Source organism: Taudactylus pleione, unplaced genomic scaffold (assembly GCF_031769625.1).
Source record: "Taudactylus pleione unplaced genomic scaffold, aTauple2 ptg000025l, whole genome shotgun sequence".
Taxonomy (NCBI): domain Eukaryota; kingdom Metazoa; phylum Chordata; class Amphibia; order Anura; family Myobatrachidae; genus Taudactylus; species Taudactylus pleione.
The window spans coordinates 10,534,068-10,550,530 of NW_028284427.1; the positions used below are offsets into that span (position 1 = coordinate 10,534,068).

At 47.5% G+C, this 16,463-nt stretch overlaps 1 protein-coding gene across 1 annotated transcript in view; it reads left to right on the forward strand.

Annotated features, from left to right (window-relative positions):
- Positions 1–749: 749 nt before the first annotated feature.
- The window catches only part of UBE2B (ubiquitin conjugating enzyme E2 B), a 34,612-nt gene continuing 18,898 nt past the window's right edge, over positions 750–16,463 (forward strand). The window contains exons 1-2 of the mRNA XM_088451335.1: positions 750–929; positions 7,556–7,636. Of these exons, the coding sequence (XP_088307461.1) occupies positions 886–929; positions 7,556–7,636 (125 nt within the window). The 5' untranslated portion in view covers positions 750–885. The remainder of the gene's footprint in view (positions 930–7,555; positions 7,637–16,463) is intronic.

The following is a 16,463-nucleotide window of genomic DNA, read 5'->3' on the forward strand; positions in this document are numbered from 1 at the left end:
GAGTTTTTAAAAAAAAATTAAAAACGCACTTTAGCGATTTGTAACCATGCTTGCACCCATTTTCATGTAACCAAAATGTGCTGGGACTACTTATTTTGGCCAAAAAACCTGCTAAATGCTAATCTTCACCACTTGTGCAAAGACGCTAAATAGCAACAATTGAGAGCATTTAAGCAACCCAAATACCTCCAGCAGGGTTATTCGGGGGTATCCATAGTGATCTCCCATTACAGTGCATCTTTTGGGGGTGTCAGGGTGATTTCCCCAAATCTGACAGGACTTTTCGCCAATTTCAGTTTCGCCGGGATGCATTCTCGCGTCCTTTGCAATTGAATAGGGCGACTCGCGGTGACGATACTTTTCCGGAGCCAAAACTAGCGATGAAGGCGAAAAGTCTGGCATGCGGAAAGTCCGGGACTTTTCGTCGGCAATTGAATACGGTCCATAGACCGACTGTACACAAACTGCACCAGTCACATGATGATGTGACGTCACCTTTCTCCAGGAACTTTTCTGTTGTAACTCTGACTCTGGGAATGTTCCATGCGGATCACTCAAGGGGGTGCTGTGAATCTATGTGACACTATGCCGCCTGCATATAACTCCCTCTCTGCGTGTTACAGCACTATTCCCGTGTTAAACTGATGTAATATAAGCCTGTGAGCGCTGGACGCTGCTGCCGCCTTGTTACATGGCAGATGATGCGAGGGGGATCAGTCCGTACACCCCCTTGGTTTGGCAGGATTGGTGCGGTCTCCTGGAAGCTTCCTTTCTGCCTATGTCTGGGCGGCGGGCGCTGGTGACGTCAGTGCAGGTTGTTTGTGTGACAGCAGCCGCCGGGCCCCCGCTCTCCCCTCTATCCCTCCGTCCGCCCCGCACAGGGACATGTCCACCCCGGCTAGGAGGAGGCTCATGAGGGACTTCAAGAGGTGAGTAGCGCGCAGGCCGCAGAGCCTCTACTCCCAACTCTCCGCTGCCTGAGGCCCTGACCGGGGACAGACAGGCCGGGCACCGCAGCCTCCCAGCGGGGACTACACAGGGACCTCCGAGGCGGCAGCATACGTGTGTGTGTGTGTGTGTGTGTGTGTGTGTGTGTGTGTGTGTGTGTGTGTGTATATATAGGGTCCCATACCCTATAGCTGTGTCTGTCCCTACTCGTGTCCTGTACTGGAGTTCCCGGATACTGTTACCAGCTGGGGGCATCACGTACATTATGGTGTAATAACTCCTAACCCCCTACACCCATCCCAGAGCACCAGATCCTAATAAATACATATTAACGCGTTGTGTTTATAGTGTGTTTATAGTGTGTGTATGTGTGTATGTATATATATATATATTATATAATCACACACACACACTGGGCGGAATTCAATTGATTTCGTGGCCCTGATACGCTCAAAAGTGGTCGGGTTTAGCCGCGTAAAGCAGCTAAACCCGACCAAAGTGCTGGGCGTGATCGCGAAAAGTGATGTTTGGGCGCCCAAACATGTCACTTTTCGCACATTTCAGCTCTCACCCCCCTGGGGCTGCGAGCTGAAATGTAGCGCTGTCAGCTGATCGTGCTCGACGGGAGCAAGAATTGAATAGCTCCGTCAGGTGCGATGGGGGCAGGAATCAATTGAATTCCGCCCAGTGTGTGTGCGCAAAATCCATATAAAGTATACCATGAGAGTGCACCCCACTGAGTGAAATTGTAGGTACCCTCTTGTTCTATACCTTTAATTTGTCAAGCCTGTTTTGCATTGGGGCATATGGAGAAAGTACCCCTCTGTGTGTGTGTGTGTATAGATATATATGTGTGTATGTATACATAATCTGTCAGTGGTTTCTGTGTGGATAGACTCTACTAGAATTTGGCAGCCATAGCAAATACAATATCTGTGTGTTTGGTTTGGGGAACTCGCATTGCCTAGTCCTAGTTTTTTTTTGCTTTGTGGCATATAACGTCTCAGTGTGTTGTGCTTCATGATTAGCGGTCTGGTGAAAAGTCGCAGGTTACATTCGCATTCTGTAGGCAACGGTGACTTCATTTCATTGTAGAACTTCATCCATAACCCAGCTAGTTTGGCAATAGGAGAATGGTGCACCCACAAGAGATGGACATGTAGTCAGAAGAAAAGGAAGCCTGGTTTGTTTGTATGCATTCTCTGAAGCACTCAGAATTCCCATCTTATAGTTTAGGGTGTGACTGAAAATTCAGTTAACAAATAATGACTGTCTGAGGAAACCTTTTATACTCAGTAGTTGGAAAATGTACAAAGGTTTTCAGCCTAGCAGTTTAGCATAGTTATTACATTTAGAAATTGTACAGTCTACAGATCCTGAATCACAAGAGTAAATCAATTCAATTTAAACTCTGTAGTGATAATCCACCACTACCTAGTTGTGTATGTACTGTATATAATTACTGAGCAGTGAAATTAAGGGTTGATGGTATGATGCAATGATTACTTTTGTGTCATAGTCCAGAGCATACTCCTTTTTGTATCATTCATTTAAAAGGGGGGCTAAAAGTCACCTATTGGTTTATAGTAAGCCATAAAAAACATTTATTCCTAAAGTATAGTTGTGACCTTTCTAAAGTTTAGTATTTGTATGTGTTTACTTGTTGCTAGGTGACAAGGATTTGTACTTGTATTGATAACTGCACCAGCCAGTGCTATGCACAAAGAAAGGAATTCAGTGGTCTATATTAAATAGTGTATCTGGGTTGTGGTCATTTCCCATCAAATTGATAGCAAACTCTGAGGGCTACTAGTGGGCCGAGCAGTTTCTCTCCAGTGTTTGGCTTCATCCCTTACATCCACTCTTTATACTAGTTCGATGCCTGTCATTAGTCCCCTGCCGGGATTTGAGAGTCAGGAAGCCGGCGGTCGGCATTTCGACCGACGGCTTATTGGCTACATCCCCTTACAAAGAATTTGGTGAAAATTGGATTACTAGTATATCAGACCTGGCATAAGTCGGTTCACCTAGCTCCTGCTCTGTTCTGCCCCCCCCTCCAGTGGCTGTATTATCCGGTATCTGGCGGGTCCTCTTTTCATTCCTTCTAAGGTCATCCTGTCGCTCACAGCAGCGGGAGCCACAGATCCCATTGTGCGTTTAGGAGATGGCACAGACTATAGTGGAGTATTATACAGATTTTTCTCTTTTACACTTAAAACTGCAGCTCTAGTCAGTTTCTAGAGACAATGCTGATTAATTGACATGCATGCATTCAGAATTCTTCAGGATATTCTGCATTAGACATTAAAGCACATTAGTCATATTTAGCTAGAATAGGCAAGTTGAAGAATATATATATACATATATATTTATATATTTTTTTTCATTTATTTAATCCACTAAACTGCCAAGAGTCATGTTTGTAGTACAGATAAACTTTTTACAATCTACTTTTACATCACATGCTAGGAAGCATCAACCTGTCAATGACATGCAATGGGCTCGATTCTATTCTGCGCAAGGTCAATAGCTCTGGGAATCCGCTCCTGGAGCTATTCAATACACCACGCAGTTAACCCCGACTAAGGATTTCCTCTCGCACCCCTCCGGGGATGCGAGCAGAAATCCGACAAGTCCCGGCGCGAGGCTGTTTTCTGCCCATCGCGCCTGGAAAACAGCATCGCGCTGGAAAGTTAGGTCGGGGGATGCCTGCTCTCGCGCCTTTAAACAGGGTGTTTAGTTGCGAGAACGGGCATTCTCCGACTAAACACTGCGTACAATTGAAGAGCTCCGGGAGCTATCTCCCAGCGCTATTTACATCGCGGGCAATTGAATCGAGCCCAATGAGCACAGAAGTGAGCATAGATTTAATGAACAAAAATGATGGCGTTTGTAATGACCATATACCAAAAATACCTGTGTGAGGAGGAAGCAAACCTACTTGCACTGTAATAACAGGGAAAAAGAGGAAGACCAAACCGATTAGTATAATGAATGATTAATAGAATAACAAAAAAAATAAATGTCTGTGGTTGAAATTATCTTAAATATTAATTTAAAATAGGTGAACACACATAAAACACTACATTGTACCATAAGGAAAGATAATATAAACACACAAATATAACCTTAATAAAATGGACAGGTCTCACAATAATACAGCTCTAATGATATATGGCTCGGTCCTTCAAACAGACACATTCTGTAAGGCTCAAGACTGTATTTTGAAATCCAGCCTGCTAAAAACCCAAATAGATAAACACAACTAATAGAATAGGTACAAAATACAGATGTGTCCTTACACATTTTTGCTACAGTCGTGACAAAAAGCCCCTCTTGGTGCGCCAGGTCCCGTGAGAGCAGCTTGAATTGTTTTATTTGCAGTTGCCGGGCATCTTTGTTTTGCGTCTTTTTTTTTTTTTTTTTCAAAAATGTCTGTCACAATACGATGTGACTAGGATGCACCAGCAGACTCTGCTGATTTATTTTGGCGTCACTTGTATATCAGTGTGCGACTTAAGGTGCGTACATTAGACGATGTGCTCTGGATACGATATATTGTGAGCGATTTCTCTTGAACTCTCCCCGGCACTCCAGGACACGATATGGTGCTAAGAGTGTCCAATCTGACTAAACTGCACAAACTCTATCTATTGCACAAAATCGTGTATGAGATTGTCAAATCTTGCTTGCAGTAGGCAAGATCTGAAGATGCGATGTACGACCAGCGGGTACGCACATCTGCATTGTTATCGTGAGTGGACACTCATGATTTGGACATATTTTACACGATTTGTCGTTCCGATGCATCAAAATCGTGCGTATCATACTTTAGCTACTAAAGGCAGTGCATGAAAAGACTTTCTTTAACCGTTATTATGCAGATGGATAAGAGCTTATACAGACAGATGTATACCAACTAAAGGAGAGATATCTCCCTCTTTTCCATCAGGACATTTGCTGATGCACTAAGCTTTATGTGGAATAATTATGTGCATGTCGCAAGTGATTTAAATTTAACTGCTATCAGTGCTATTTTTTATAATTACTGTGTGTTTTAGATACGTGTTTTTTGTTTTGTCATGTTTATGTTATGTTTTACTTCTATTTATTGTTGGTTGTGAATAAATTTGTTTTATTATATTAAGAGGAGCCTTGATCGTTGATTCATTTCAAACAAGCGATATATATGAGATATTATATTTTATAGCGCAGTCCTAATTTGTAGTATTTTGTGGGTGACTTTATTGAGACCAGGTGGTACTGGTCTATTTGGACTAGCAGCTTGAATTGTTTTATTTACACACCTGTTTTATTCGTGCAAGGAGCTAGTTGTTGTTTTTGCACCAACTAGATTTCAGTTTTCTTTTACAATGTAGCGGCCGCAACTTTTTTATTCCAAGTTCCGTTGTGCTTCATATACAGACTCAGGTTCGCACAGGTATACAAGTGTCGCATATCAAAGTAATCAGCACAGCCTGCTGATGTGTCCTAGTTGCATCGCAGTGCGACTTAGACACATTTTTAGCAAAAAAAATGCCCAGCGCCAGCAGTGTCTTAAGGGACCTGGCGGCTCACTCACGCCAGGCAAGTTGTGCTGCGTGGTGTATTGAGGCTAGATGTATAAGGGCACATATGTTGAAATTGTATTTATCTGGACACAGTTTAGCAGTCCTCCATGTAGCGATCCAGAATTCTTGATGTTAAAGCTGTAATATAGGACTTTCAGAGCAACAATACATTTTTATACAGCTTGGTTTGTTCCGTGTTTCTACACTTTACAGGAAGACTATAGCTTTATTCATCTTTATTTCACATTGGTGCTTGACTGTAACTGGTTTATTTTCATGGATTTTGGATTGCTGAACTGTGAAATTGTTCTACTGTAAATTACCTCTTTTCTGTAGAAAAATAATTTTCTAGTTTCTATTCGCACCTATTCAGACTACTGGTTGCGTTTAGCCATTGTGGATTTTGGTAGGATTGATTCCATATGCATCCTTGACCCAGAAGAACATTTTGTGTGTGTGAAATATAAAAGTAGTGTTTTATTGTTGTGAGGTCTTCGTATTTTATTAATGTTGTTTAATTGATTTTTATATTGGCTTTCCTTATACTAGACTGCATTGTGTTGTGTTTACCCATTTTAAATATATGTAGTAACGAGCTGAAGTACCTGATCTTCAAGTTACTAAGTTAGGGATCCCAGACCAATTGCCAACCCTCTGTGAAGTTTTCATCCACATCCATCCAGTGGAAGGCCCAGAATAGGATACTTGGGTAAAAGTTGGGTAAAAGTTCTGCTCAGCATACACCAACGGGAGGTCCGGCCGCGACCATAACCCCTTAGTATGTCTTCTGGGATCCAGTGTTACCACTCTGTAAAAGTTTTTGTCCATATCCATCCAGTGGAACGCTCAGAACAGGCTCCCCGGGTCAAAGCTCTGCCCAGTGTACCCCAACGGGAGGTCCGACTGGGACCCTATCCCCCCTAAAACCTGGCCAGGATCCAACTGGACCACCTCACTTTGGTTTCATCCCAATTGGTGCAGGGGTGTCTGAATGCATAACTGAACAGACCACTGAATTTTATATATAAGATTTGTACCACAGAAAAAGTTTACGAACATTTTATATTAGTTTATCTATGATTCTTACACCAAATAGCTGTCTTCCTCTTTTTTTTTTTTTTTTCCTCCCCTTTTATTCAAGTGACAAAGGTTGCTCATCTCAGATGTTTACTGTTTTGGTGCAATGCTGTCATTCAGGCTGAACAACCATATATGTTTATCCATTATCTTAATGGGATGTGATTCTTGTCAGAATAGCAGAGCTTATAGTCATTTCAGCTACTGTGACATTATGAGTCCTTGTGTAGTGTATTTGGGTTGGGCAAACCTTTTTGTTTAGTTAAAGAAAAATGTCATTTGAAGAGTCAATGGTTTCATACAAAAAACATAATATGCACAGGATATTATACTTGACTAGTGTTTATACACACTTTATACAACACACTACACCAACCTCTGTAAACCCCCCCCTACCCCCGAATGATTACTGTACATGCCATCCTGGGGTTCACAACAGCTTACAGCACACATCTGAATACACACATACCCTTGTCTGTTTGACACAACATTCAATTCTATGCACTGCTATTACTAAAGTTTTCCACAGGACTGCTCTGTCTCTGATAGGAGTGTCTGTTTTTGTTACTGAAGGCTCCTGCACCAGCGTCTCAGTAATGAAGTAGTAATAGAGATGCACTTAGTTGAAAGTTATATCTGTAATTGTTAAATGCCTGGAACTAGTTGTAATGGTTCACTACAGCCCCAATGAAGATGTGACCCGTCATCCACAGTGCATCTCCAGTACAGCAGAAACTGACGATGCACTGGTGGCCTGGTGACTGGTATTTGCCCATGCCTGGCCATTGTGGGCAAGTATAAACCTTTCAGTATTTCAGTGCTATATATTTTTAATTCTGTAGAACACAGCTTTGAAATATATTAATGTCAAATTCTGCTTGCCCTTTTGAAATGTTTCGTTAATATGTAATTCTATATCGAAGCTAAATTTCAAATAAACTTTCAAAAAAATTTAACAGGTTGCAGGAAGATCCTCCTGTTGGAGTCAGTGGCGCACCCTCTGAGAACAATATTATGGTCTGGAATGCAGTCATATTTGGGTATGTTTGGAAATTGTCCTCCTGTTCTGTTAAGTAAACTGATACTACTTCAATAGGCCTATTATATTCTAAAGTAGGTAGTATGTAAATATCCAATTTTGTCTTACTGACTTATTGAAGCTACCTCTCTTCTTTTTTTTTCTTCTTCTTATAGTACAGGTTCTGTAACAGCAAATTTGCGTTAAAATTTAAATTCTATGTATTTTTGGGTTTCAGCACCTGAGCTAGACTGCATGTTTTTCAAACTTTTAAACCAAATAATTTAATTGATGAGCATTATAAACAAACCACTGTGAGTTAACTAACTTTCAACCACCACCACCTGTATTTAATTTAAGCACCCACATTTATTCCTCCTTATTACAAACTGTTGTCGTTGTCCATGCATATTTACCCACCCTGTGCTTTCAGCCACATTTTTACAAATCTACTGCTCTCTATCTCATACAGCCTCCATTCCTATTTTCGGTCTTCCTCCCCTTTTTTCTCATATCCACACCATGACCAACACTTTTCACCCCCCCCCCCCAGTGTCTATACAATCTTTTCTTCTACATCCGTTCCCCACCTCTGTTCTCCCCTCTTGACACCTCCACCGTCTCCTCTCCACCTCTCCTGTTCATCCATGTTCATTCACTTCTCCCCCACCATGGTCTTACTACCCCACCATTAAGACCTGCATTCTCCCTTATCTCCATGTTACCTCTCCTCACCCCCATCCGTATCACGCTAAACCTCCTCCCTGCCCACCACCTGCAGTTTCCCTTCCCATCTAAGGAGCCAGCACCATCACTACACTCTCCATCTCTGTCCTCCCAATCAGTCTCACCTCCACACTACAGCAACCGTGATAATCTCATTCACATCTCTCCCACTAACTGTCCCTCTCTCCTATGCCCTTTGCAAATGCCAGATCTGTCTGTAACAAACTGGTCCCACCCAAGTCATGTGGCCATCATACAGTGAGAAAAACATACATTGCTAGGCCCAAGACAACAAAACAAGCAAGGACAAAAGTTACATTGAAACCAAATTGAAACTTTAACAAAATAAAGTTTGCTCGCACCCCCTTCCCCCCCATGGTCACACCGAAATTGGAGAATCACCTTCAATCATTTGTAAAAGATACCAGGAGGTATTACATAAAGAGTTTCAAAATTGGGTCTGAATGTCTGTGGAAAGGGTCACAAGAAAGGGGCCTATCCATTTGCCAACTTTCTGCACGATGCGACCAAAACCAAGAGGTTTTGGTCGGAATGTGCAGAAAGTCTGCTAGTGGATAGCCGGCAAGGACCAGCGATGCGCGTGCACGCTGGGTCCTTGCCGAGCCCGACTATCTATCGAACATGCCGGTCAACCTGACGACTGTCGTCAGGTTCGGCATGTTAATAGATAGGGAGGTTGGGCTCCTGCACTGAAGACGTTCAGTGAACGTCTTTCAGTGCGGTGCCCGCACCTCAGCGACATGAAAGTCTGAAAGCTGGACGTTCAGACTTTCATGTTATTAAATGGATAGGCCCCTGAAAGCTCTCCCACATTTTTTTTTTGTTTTAAAAAGAGAATGTTTGGGGGGCTCAGGATGTATTCACACCTGTAGGATGGACTTACGAGCAGCTGCACTGCCTGCCAGTAGTCATCCACCTCCCTTTGTAATTTGAAGCCCTCTTGGAAGAATGACAAATAAAACCCATTCAGGGGTTAATAACATGTAGTTAAACAAATGTTCTCAGGAGTAGTTAAGCACTTGCAACCAAATCTACGAATTAGCGGACATGACCATAAACAATGGAATAGATCAGCCTGTGATTGGCCACATTTGAAACCAGAGTGGGTTGTTGACAGCCCAATTATAAATCTCCTATGTAGGGACAGGTAGAATCTATGCAATATATTGATGATTATCTCTTTATATGTGCTAGAGCACAGGTTCTCAAACTCAGTCTTCAGGACTCCAAACAGTGCATGTTTTCCAGGTCTCCTCACAGAACTGCAAGTGAGATAATTGGCTCCACCTGTGGATCTTTTAAAATGTGTCAGTGAATAATGAATACATCTGTGCACCTGCTGGGTGACCTGGAAAATGTGTACTGTGTGGGGTCTTGAGTACAGAGTTTGAGAACCACTGTGGTAGAAGAAAGCATATGACATGACCTAGTATGAGCTTTTAATAAATCCGCTATCTGCAGGCCCAGAAACTGTGAAATTCATACCTGAGGCTTCCTTGGGAAACAGAATATTCTTAAATAATCCCTCCCTCATCTTAAGTGACTTTAATATCTCTATCGATGTCCCAACAGAATCACCAATCATCACCCTCCCATGTGATTGGACACTCAAATGATCTGGTCTTCACTCACCGTTGTGATATTTTTGATTATGCCAATTCCCCATTCCCTCTCTCTGACCATCACAACCTCTCTTTCTACTTCAGGGTCCATAGGGTATCCACAGGATACCTTGGGGTATAGGTGTGACGTCAGTCGCAGGGCACCAAAGAGTTAAGCTTTCAGCCTCCCAGGATGCACTAGGTCCCCCTCCTATACCCCGCCCCCAGGCCAAGGCACCTCAGTTTAGTTTGGTGCCCGGCCGGAGTCGGGTGCACCTGTTGGAGTGGGGGCTAGAAGAGCCCCTGAAGCTTATTCTTCATGCAGCTGTGGCTGCACAACTGGATGAACAGCATGGACAGTCAGTCCTGACGTCCATGCTGTCTTCCCTACACCCCGCCGGTACCAGAACGCCGGTACTGATCCGGGGATGCTGGTGGGCGTCTGGGGTCACAGCTAGCGGTGACCCCAGATGCTCCGGACCATGGCCGGATTCAAGGGGATCAGAGGTAAGCAGCGGGGTCCCGCGGTGGGTCCCCGCTGATCACATGGTCCTAAGTCCCCAGGCAGGGGGCTCCCTGGGGACTGGCTGCAGCGTGGAGCCAGGCGACCAACCTGCGCTTCCACTACCCCCTGGGACAGCGGACCGCAGCAGAGCGGTAGCGCTGCGGCGTCCCAGGGGTTAAATGCATGCCAGGGGAGCGCGCCTTCCCTGTCTCACAGCCGGCGCCTCCCCCGCTGCACACAGCCCTCTCTGCACTGTGCTGACTGGTCCTGTGTCAGCGCTCCTCCCCCAGGCCAGCTTCTCTCTGCTCCTCGGCGGCCATCTTCTCTGCAACGCATGGTGAACGCTGCTGGAAGCGCTGGAAGGAAGCATCGTGGTCTGGGTCCCCCCGCATACCTCTCCTCCGCTGTGGCTCAGGTCTGTGTATGCAGCGCTGTGTCCTACCAGGCCCTGTGTCTGTGTAGTTGAGTGATCAGCGCTGTTAGTGCAGGAATTGTTATTTCTCTGCATTGTATGTGACTGTGCTAGCGCTGCCTGTAACTATTCTTCACTAAACTGTCAGCTTTATTACTGTCCCTGTTCTTTCTGCTAAAGCCCTTGCGGTGCGGTGCTGCAGGGTGGTCTCTCGCCTATTTAATACTTAATTGGTGAGAGAGGTCACATACGTGGTGCCATCATGTCTGAAAGTGATTTTCCCCTCCGGCTACAGTGTACCACGTGCAAAGTACCGTTAGCGGAGGGGGAGGGTAGCGCGGAGGGCCTTTGCCGGCAGTGTTGTCCATGGCGCGGCCTATTACGGTTACAGCACCGGTACAGGAGCCGCCCTGGGCTTGTTTCGCTCAGGCGTTAACAGCTTTAGTGGGCCAGTTAGCTCCGCAGCCCGCGTTTACTCCGATGGGTTTGTCCCAGCAGTCTGTGGTGTCGTCACCCATGCAGGGGTTCCCACGACAATTGGTGGTACCCCACAGTCTCCCTATTTCCCCGCTCCCGGGTTCTCAGGAGCCAGCGTGGGTTAACTCCCTGACGAGTTCTTTACAGCACTTGTCGGATGTATTGCAAGGGGAGTCTGTGATGCGGCCTCATAAAAGGCCGGTGGCGTCTCTGTCCGCTCCTTATGAGGATGACGAAGGGACGTCTGATGATGGGGAGATTCTGGATCCTTACGATCAGGAACCTTTCCATACTAAGGACGCTGATGCTAAGTCCAAAGTATATATTCCTGGACTTATTCGGGCGGTCCGCACAGCCTTGGTGATTGAGGACGAAGTTCCCCCAGCGGCTAAATCTAAGTATGCCTTTTTCAAAGATGTGAAGGGCGATGCCACAGTCTTTCCTCTTTCGGGTCAGTTGGTGGACCATTTAGAGGAGGCGTGGAAACAACCTGGCAAAAGATACCAGCCGCAGAGACGCCTGGCGGTGGCTTATCCGTTCGCGGATAATTATTTTGCTAAGTGTGAATCCCCTCCACAGGTGGATTCTCACGTGACCCGTCTTGTCCGTAGTGCCACATTGCCGATGCCATCCATGTCCTCCCTTAAGGATGCTACGGACCGCAAGGTAGAAATCTGCCTGAAGTCCGCTTATTCCCTTGCAGGGGGGGCAGCACGGCCGGCTATGGCCATTTGCTGGGTTGCCAGAGCGATGGAGCGCTGGGCGGATTCATTAGAGGCTTCTTTTGAATCCGACTGTCCGGCCGAACAAGCGGAGTTGATTGGCAATCTCCGTGATTCGGCCACCTACATCAACGAGGCGGCTCTAGACATTAGTACTCTGGTGTCTAGAATTTCTTCAGCAGCGGTAGCTGCTCGTCGCACCTTGTGGCTGCGATCCTGGAAGGCGGACGCAGATCCAAGAAAGGTCTGGAAGCGTTGCCGTTTACCGGAGAAGTTCTCTTCGGTCCGGATCTGGATAAGATTGTGGCCACGCTGGCGGCAGCCAAATCTGCTTGTCTCCCGTCGGCCGCTGCTCCTTCTGGTTCTGGACCATCGTCCTTTCGGTCATCTAGGGCCCAGGGCAGGCCCAAACCACAGTCGTTTCCTCGACAGGCTGGCCCTAAGAAATCGGGCAAGCCCCGGAAACAGGCATGGAGTACCAGACGTCCGGCCCCCAAGCCAGATGACAAGCCTGCGGCCTGACGGTCCGGGTCTCCCCTTGGGGGATCCCAGGGTGGGAGGCCGCCTGCTGCAGTTCTCCCGGTGTTGGTCGTTCACTACGACAGACACTTGGGTTCTGGAGGTGGTCTCTCACGGGTACGCCCTCTCCTTCCGGCACAGACCCCCGGCTCGATTCTTCACCACGGGTCTACCATCAGACCGGAACAAGGCTACGGAGCTGCGGAAGGTATTGCACACTATGCTCCAGGCTGGAGTTATAGTGCCTGTTCCATTCTCCCAGAGGGGCCAGGGTTTCTATTCAAATCTATTTTTGGTACAGAAACCCAATGGGTCATATCGTCCGATTCTCAACCTCAAAGCACTCAACAAGTCTTTGCGGGTCCCGAAGTTTCGGATGGAGACCCTACGGTCCATCATTCTGGCGCTGGAACCTGGGGACTACATGGTGTCATTGGACATACAGGACGCTATGGCGGTCATGGCGGCTTCTCTGCGGCTGCAAGGAGTCCGCATGTTGCCGTACTTGGACGACCTGTTATTGGTGGCAGGATCTCCAGAGCTCCTGTTACACCACTTGGACCTGACCATTGCACTGCTGCAACGGCACGGCTGGCTAATTAACTGGCAGAAGTCCACTCTAATCCCGTCTCGGAGGATTCTGCATCTTGGAGCCTTATTGGACTCGGGACAGCAAAGGATCTTCGTGACGGAGGACAAGATCTCTGCTTTACAGTCAAGGGTGCGCAGTTGTCTGCACAGCCGCCGGGTGTCCTTACACTCGGCGATGAGGTTACTGGGCTCCATGGTGTCGGTGTTCGACATGGTGGAATACGCCCAGTTTCACTCTAGACCTCTGCAGCACCTGATCCTGTCCAAGTGGAACGGGCTGCCTCAGTCTCTGAAGTTCCAGACGATTGTGCTCACCCCGGAGGTTCGCCTGTCCCTTGCGTGGTGGTTAAAGATGACCCACCTCAACAAGGGACGTCCGTTCTGGGTTCCAAATTGGGTCCTGTTGACAACGGACGCCAGTCTTCGAGGCTGGGGAGCAGTTTCGGGTCCACACTTGTTCCAGGGCAGGTGGACACCGACAGAAGCGGAGCTTCCAATAAATATCTTGGAATTCCGTGCGGTCTTCAATGCTCTCCTGCAGGCACAGCGGTTTCTCCAGGGTCACCCGGTGCAGGTCCAGTCGGACAATGCTACCACCGTGGCCTACATAAACAGGCAAGGAGGAACTCGCAGTCGGGCGGCTCTCGTAGAGGTCTCTCGGATCCTGGTTTGGGCGGAGCGCAATCTTCCGGCCATATCAGCGGTCTTCATCCCGGGAGTGCTAAATTGGGAGGCGGACTTTCTAAGTCGCCAGGACGTTCATCCAGGGGAATGGTCTCTGCACCCGGACGTTTTTCAACTACTGGTGGACAGGTGGGGTCTTCCAGAAATCGACCTCATGGCGTCCCGGCACAACAACAAGTTGCCGGTGTACGGGTCTCGCACAAGAGACGAAGGGGCGTCTCTGGTGGATGCTCTGTCCGTCCGGTGGACGTTCAGGTTCGCATACCTGTTCCCTCCGGTCTCCCTTCTTCCACGGGTAATCCGGAAATTCAAACAGGAAGGAGGGACGCTCCTGTTGATAGCTCCCGCGTGGCCCAGACGGCACTGGTTCTCAGACCTTCAGGGTCTGTCCGTGGACAGTCCTCTGCGGTTGCCGCTACGACCGGACCTTCTGTCTCAGGGTCCTTGTCTTCACCCGGACCTGACTCGGCTGTCTTTGGCGGCGTGGCTGTTGAGACGGCCATGCTGAGGTCCTGGGGGTTTGCCAGCTCTATGCTGTGTACCATGTTACGAGCTCGGAAACCGTCTTCCGCGAGGATATACCATCGCGTGTGGCATACGTTCTTCCAGTGGTGTCGACCGAGAGGTTATGCACCGCGGGAGTTTCGTCTGTCTCGGATTCTCGCCTTCCTGCAAGCGGGACTAGATCATGGGCTTCGCCTTGCTTCTTTGAAGGTACAGGTTTCGGCCCTATCTGTCTGGTTTCACCGTAGGATTGCTACAATCCCGGATGTGCGCACCTTTATGCAAGGTGTTCTCCGTATTCAGCCGCCCTTTGTTCCACCTGTGGCGCCTTGGGATTTGGCTGTGGTCCTGAGGACTCTCCAAGGACCGCCGTTTGAACCACTGGGCTCAGTGGATATTAAATGGCTAACAGCTAAGACTGTTTTCCTTCTGGCCGTTGCTTCAGCCAGACGTGTTTCTGAGTTAGGGGCTCTTTCTTGTAGACCCCCTTTCTTGGTTTTTTTCATGGGAACAGGGCAGTGCTCCGCACTCGGCCCGAGTTTCTCCCCAAAGTTGTTTCCCAGTTTCAGGTTAACGAGGAAATAGTTGTTCCGGCCTTTAACTCACCGGGTCTTTCCGTGGGTGAGGCCTCTTTGGATGTTGTGCGGGCCTTAAGGACTTATGTGGACCGCACTTCTTTGTTTAGGAAGTCGGACGCTTTGTTGTCCTCTATGGCTTCTGTAAAAAGGGTTGGCCTGCTTCAAAGCAAACTTTGGCAGCCTGGATCCGTATGGCTATTTCTGAAGCTTATCTTCATGAAGGCCTACCGGTCCCTCCTTCTCTGAAGGCTCATTCCACTAGGTCTGTGGGTCCTTCGTGGGCAGCTTGACGTGGTGCCTCGGCAGTTCAGATCTGCAAGGCTGCTACGTGGTCTTCTGTCCATACCTTCGTGAGGTATTACAGGTTTGACACCTTCGCCTCTCAGGATGCTTCCTTCGGGCGGCGGATTCTCCTTTCTGCACAGGAGCGTCCCCACCCTTAAAGGATACTGCTTTGGGACATCCCCAAGGTATCCTGTGGATACCCTATGGACCCTGAAGTAGAAAATATGAGATATGGTAAGAACTTACCCTTGTTATCTCTATTTCTACGAAGTCCATAGGGTTCCACAGGACTCCCGCCCTGTCGCACCTGTGCTGCAGATGGGCTTTGCTCTGGTCACCGGTTTTCCGTCTCCCTCTGGTGAGAATGTGATTCTTGTATGTGTCCAGATCTTTGTTCTCTCTCTTCCTTCTCCTCCTCCGGCCTATGGCTTGGTAACTAACTGAGGTGCCTTGGCCTGGGGGCGGGGTATAGGAGGGGGACCTAGTGCATCCTGGGAGGCTGAAAGCTTAACTCTTTGGTGCCCTGCGACTGACGTCACACCTATACCCCAAGGTATCCTGTGGAACCCTATGGACTTCGTAGAAATAGAGATAACAAGGGTAAGTTCTTACCATATCTCATATTTTTACTGTATCCCTCACTTCTTCGCCACCTCCCAAGGGCACCATCACGAAGTGTAACATTGAGGCTGTCAACACTGTAGCCTTATCCCTGCTCGGCTTGTTTCTCCCGCCCACTGTCTCTCTCTCCTGCCCTGACCAAGCCATTTCCCTATACAATTTCTTCCTTTTGCTCTCTGGTCTGTTGCCCCTGTGGTCACTACTCACCCTTGCAGATCCACACCTCAACCCTGGCATTCCAAATGCACAGGCACCTGCAATAGCATTCACAAACTGCCGAGCGACAGTGGAAGAAATTGAGCTCCAATGCAGACTTACTGCATTTTAAATGTATGCTCTCAACCTACAGTGCTGCCCGCTCCCTCTCTAAACCATTGTATTTCTAGACCCTTATCTTCTCCCAGTCTTCCAACACCCATTGTCTCTTTGCCATTTTCAACTTGCTCTTCTGCCCCCTTCCCCCTCCTCGCCTCCCTCTCTGCTTTTGCCACCCACTCCACATATAATGGACATCACAGCCTACCAGATCATCAGTGCCCCACTCCCTTCTTTCCAAGCTCGCCCCTACCCATCCATCTTACCAACTCTGACTTCTTTCTCCCC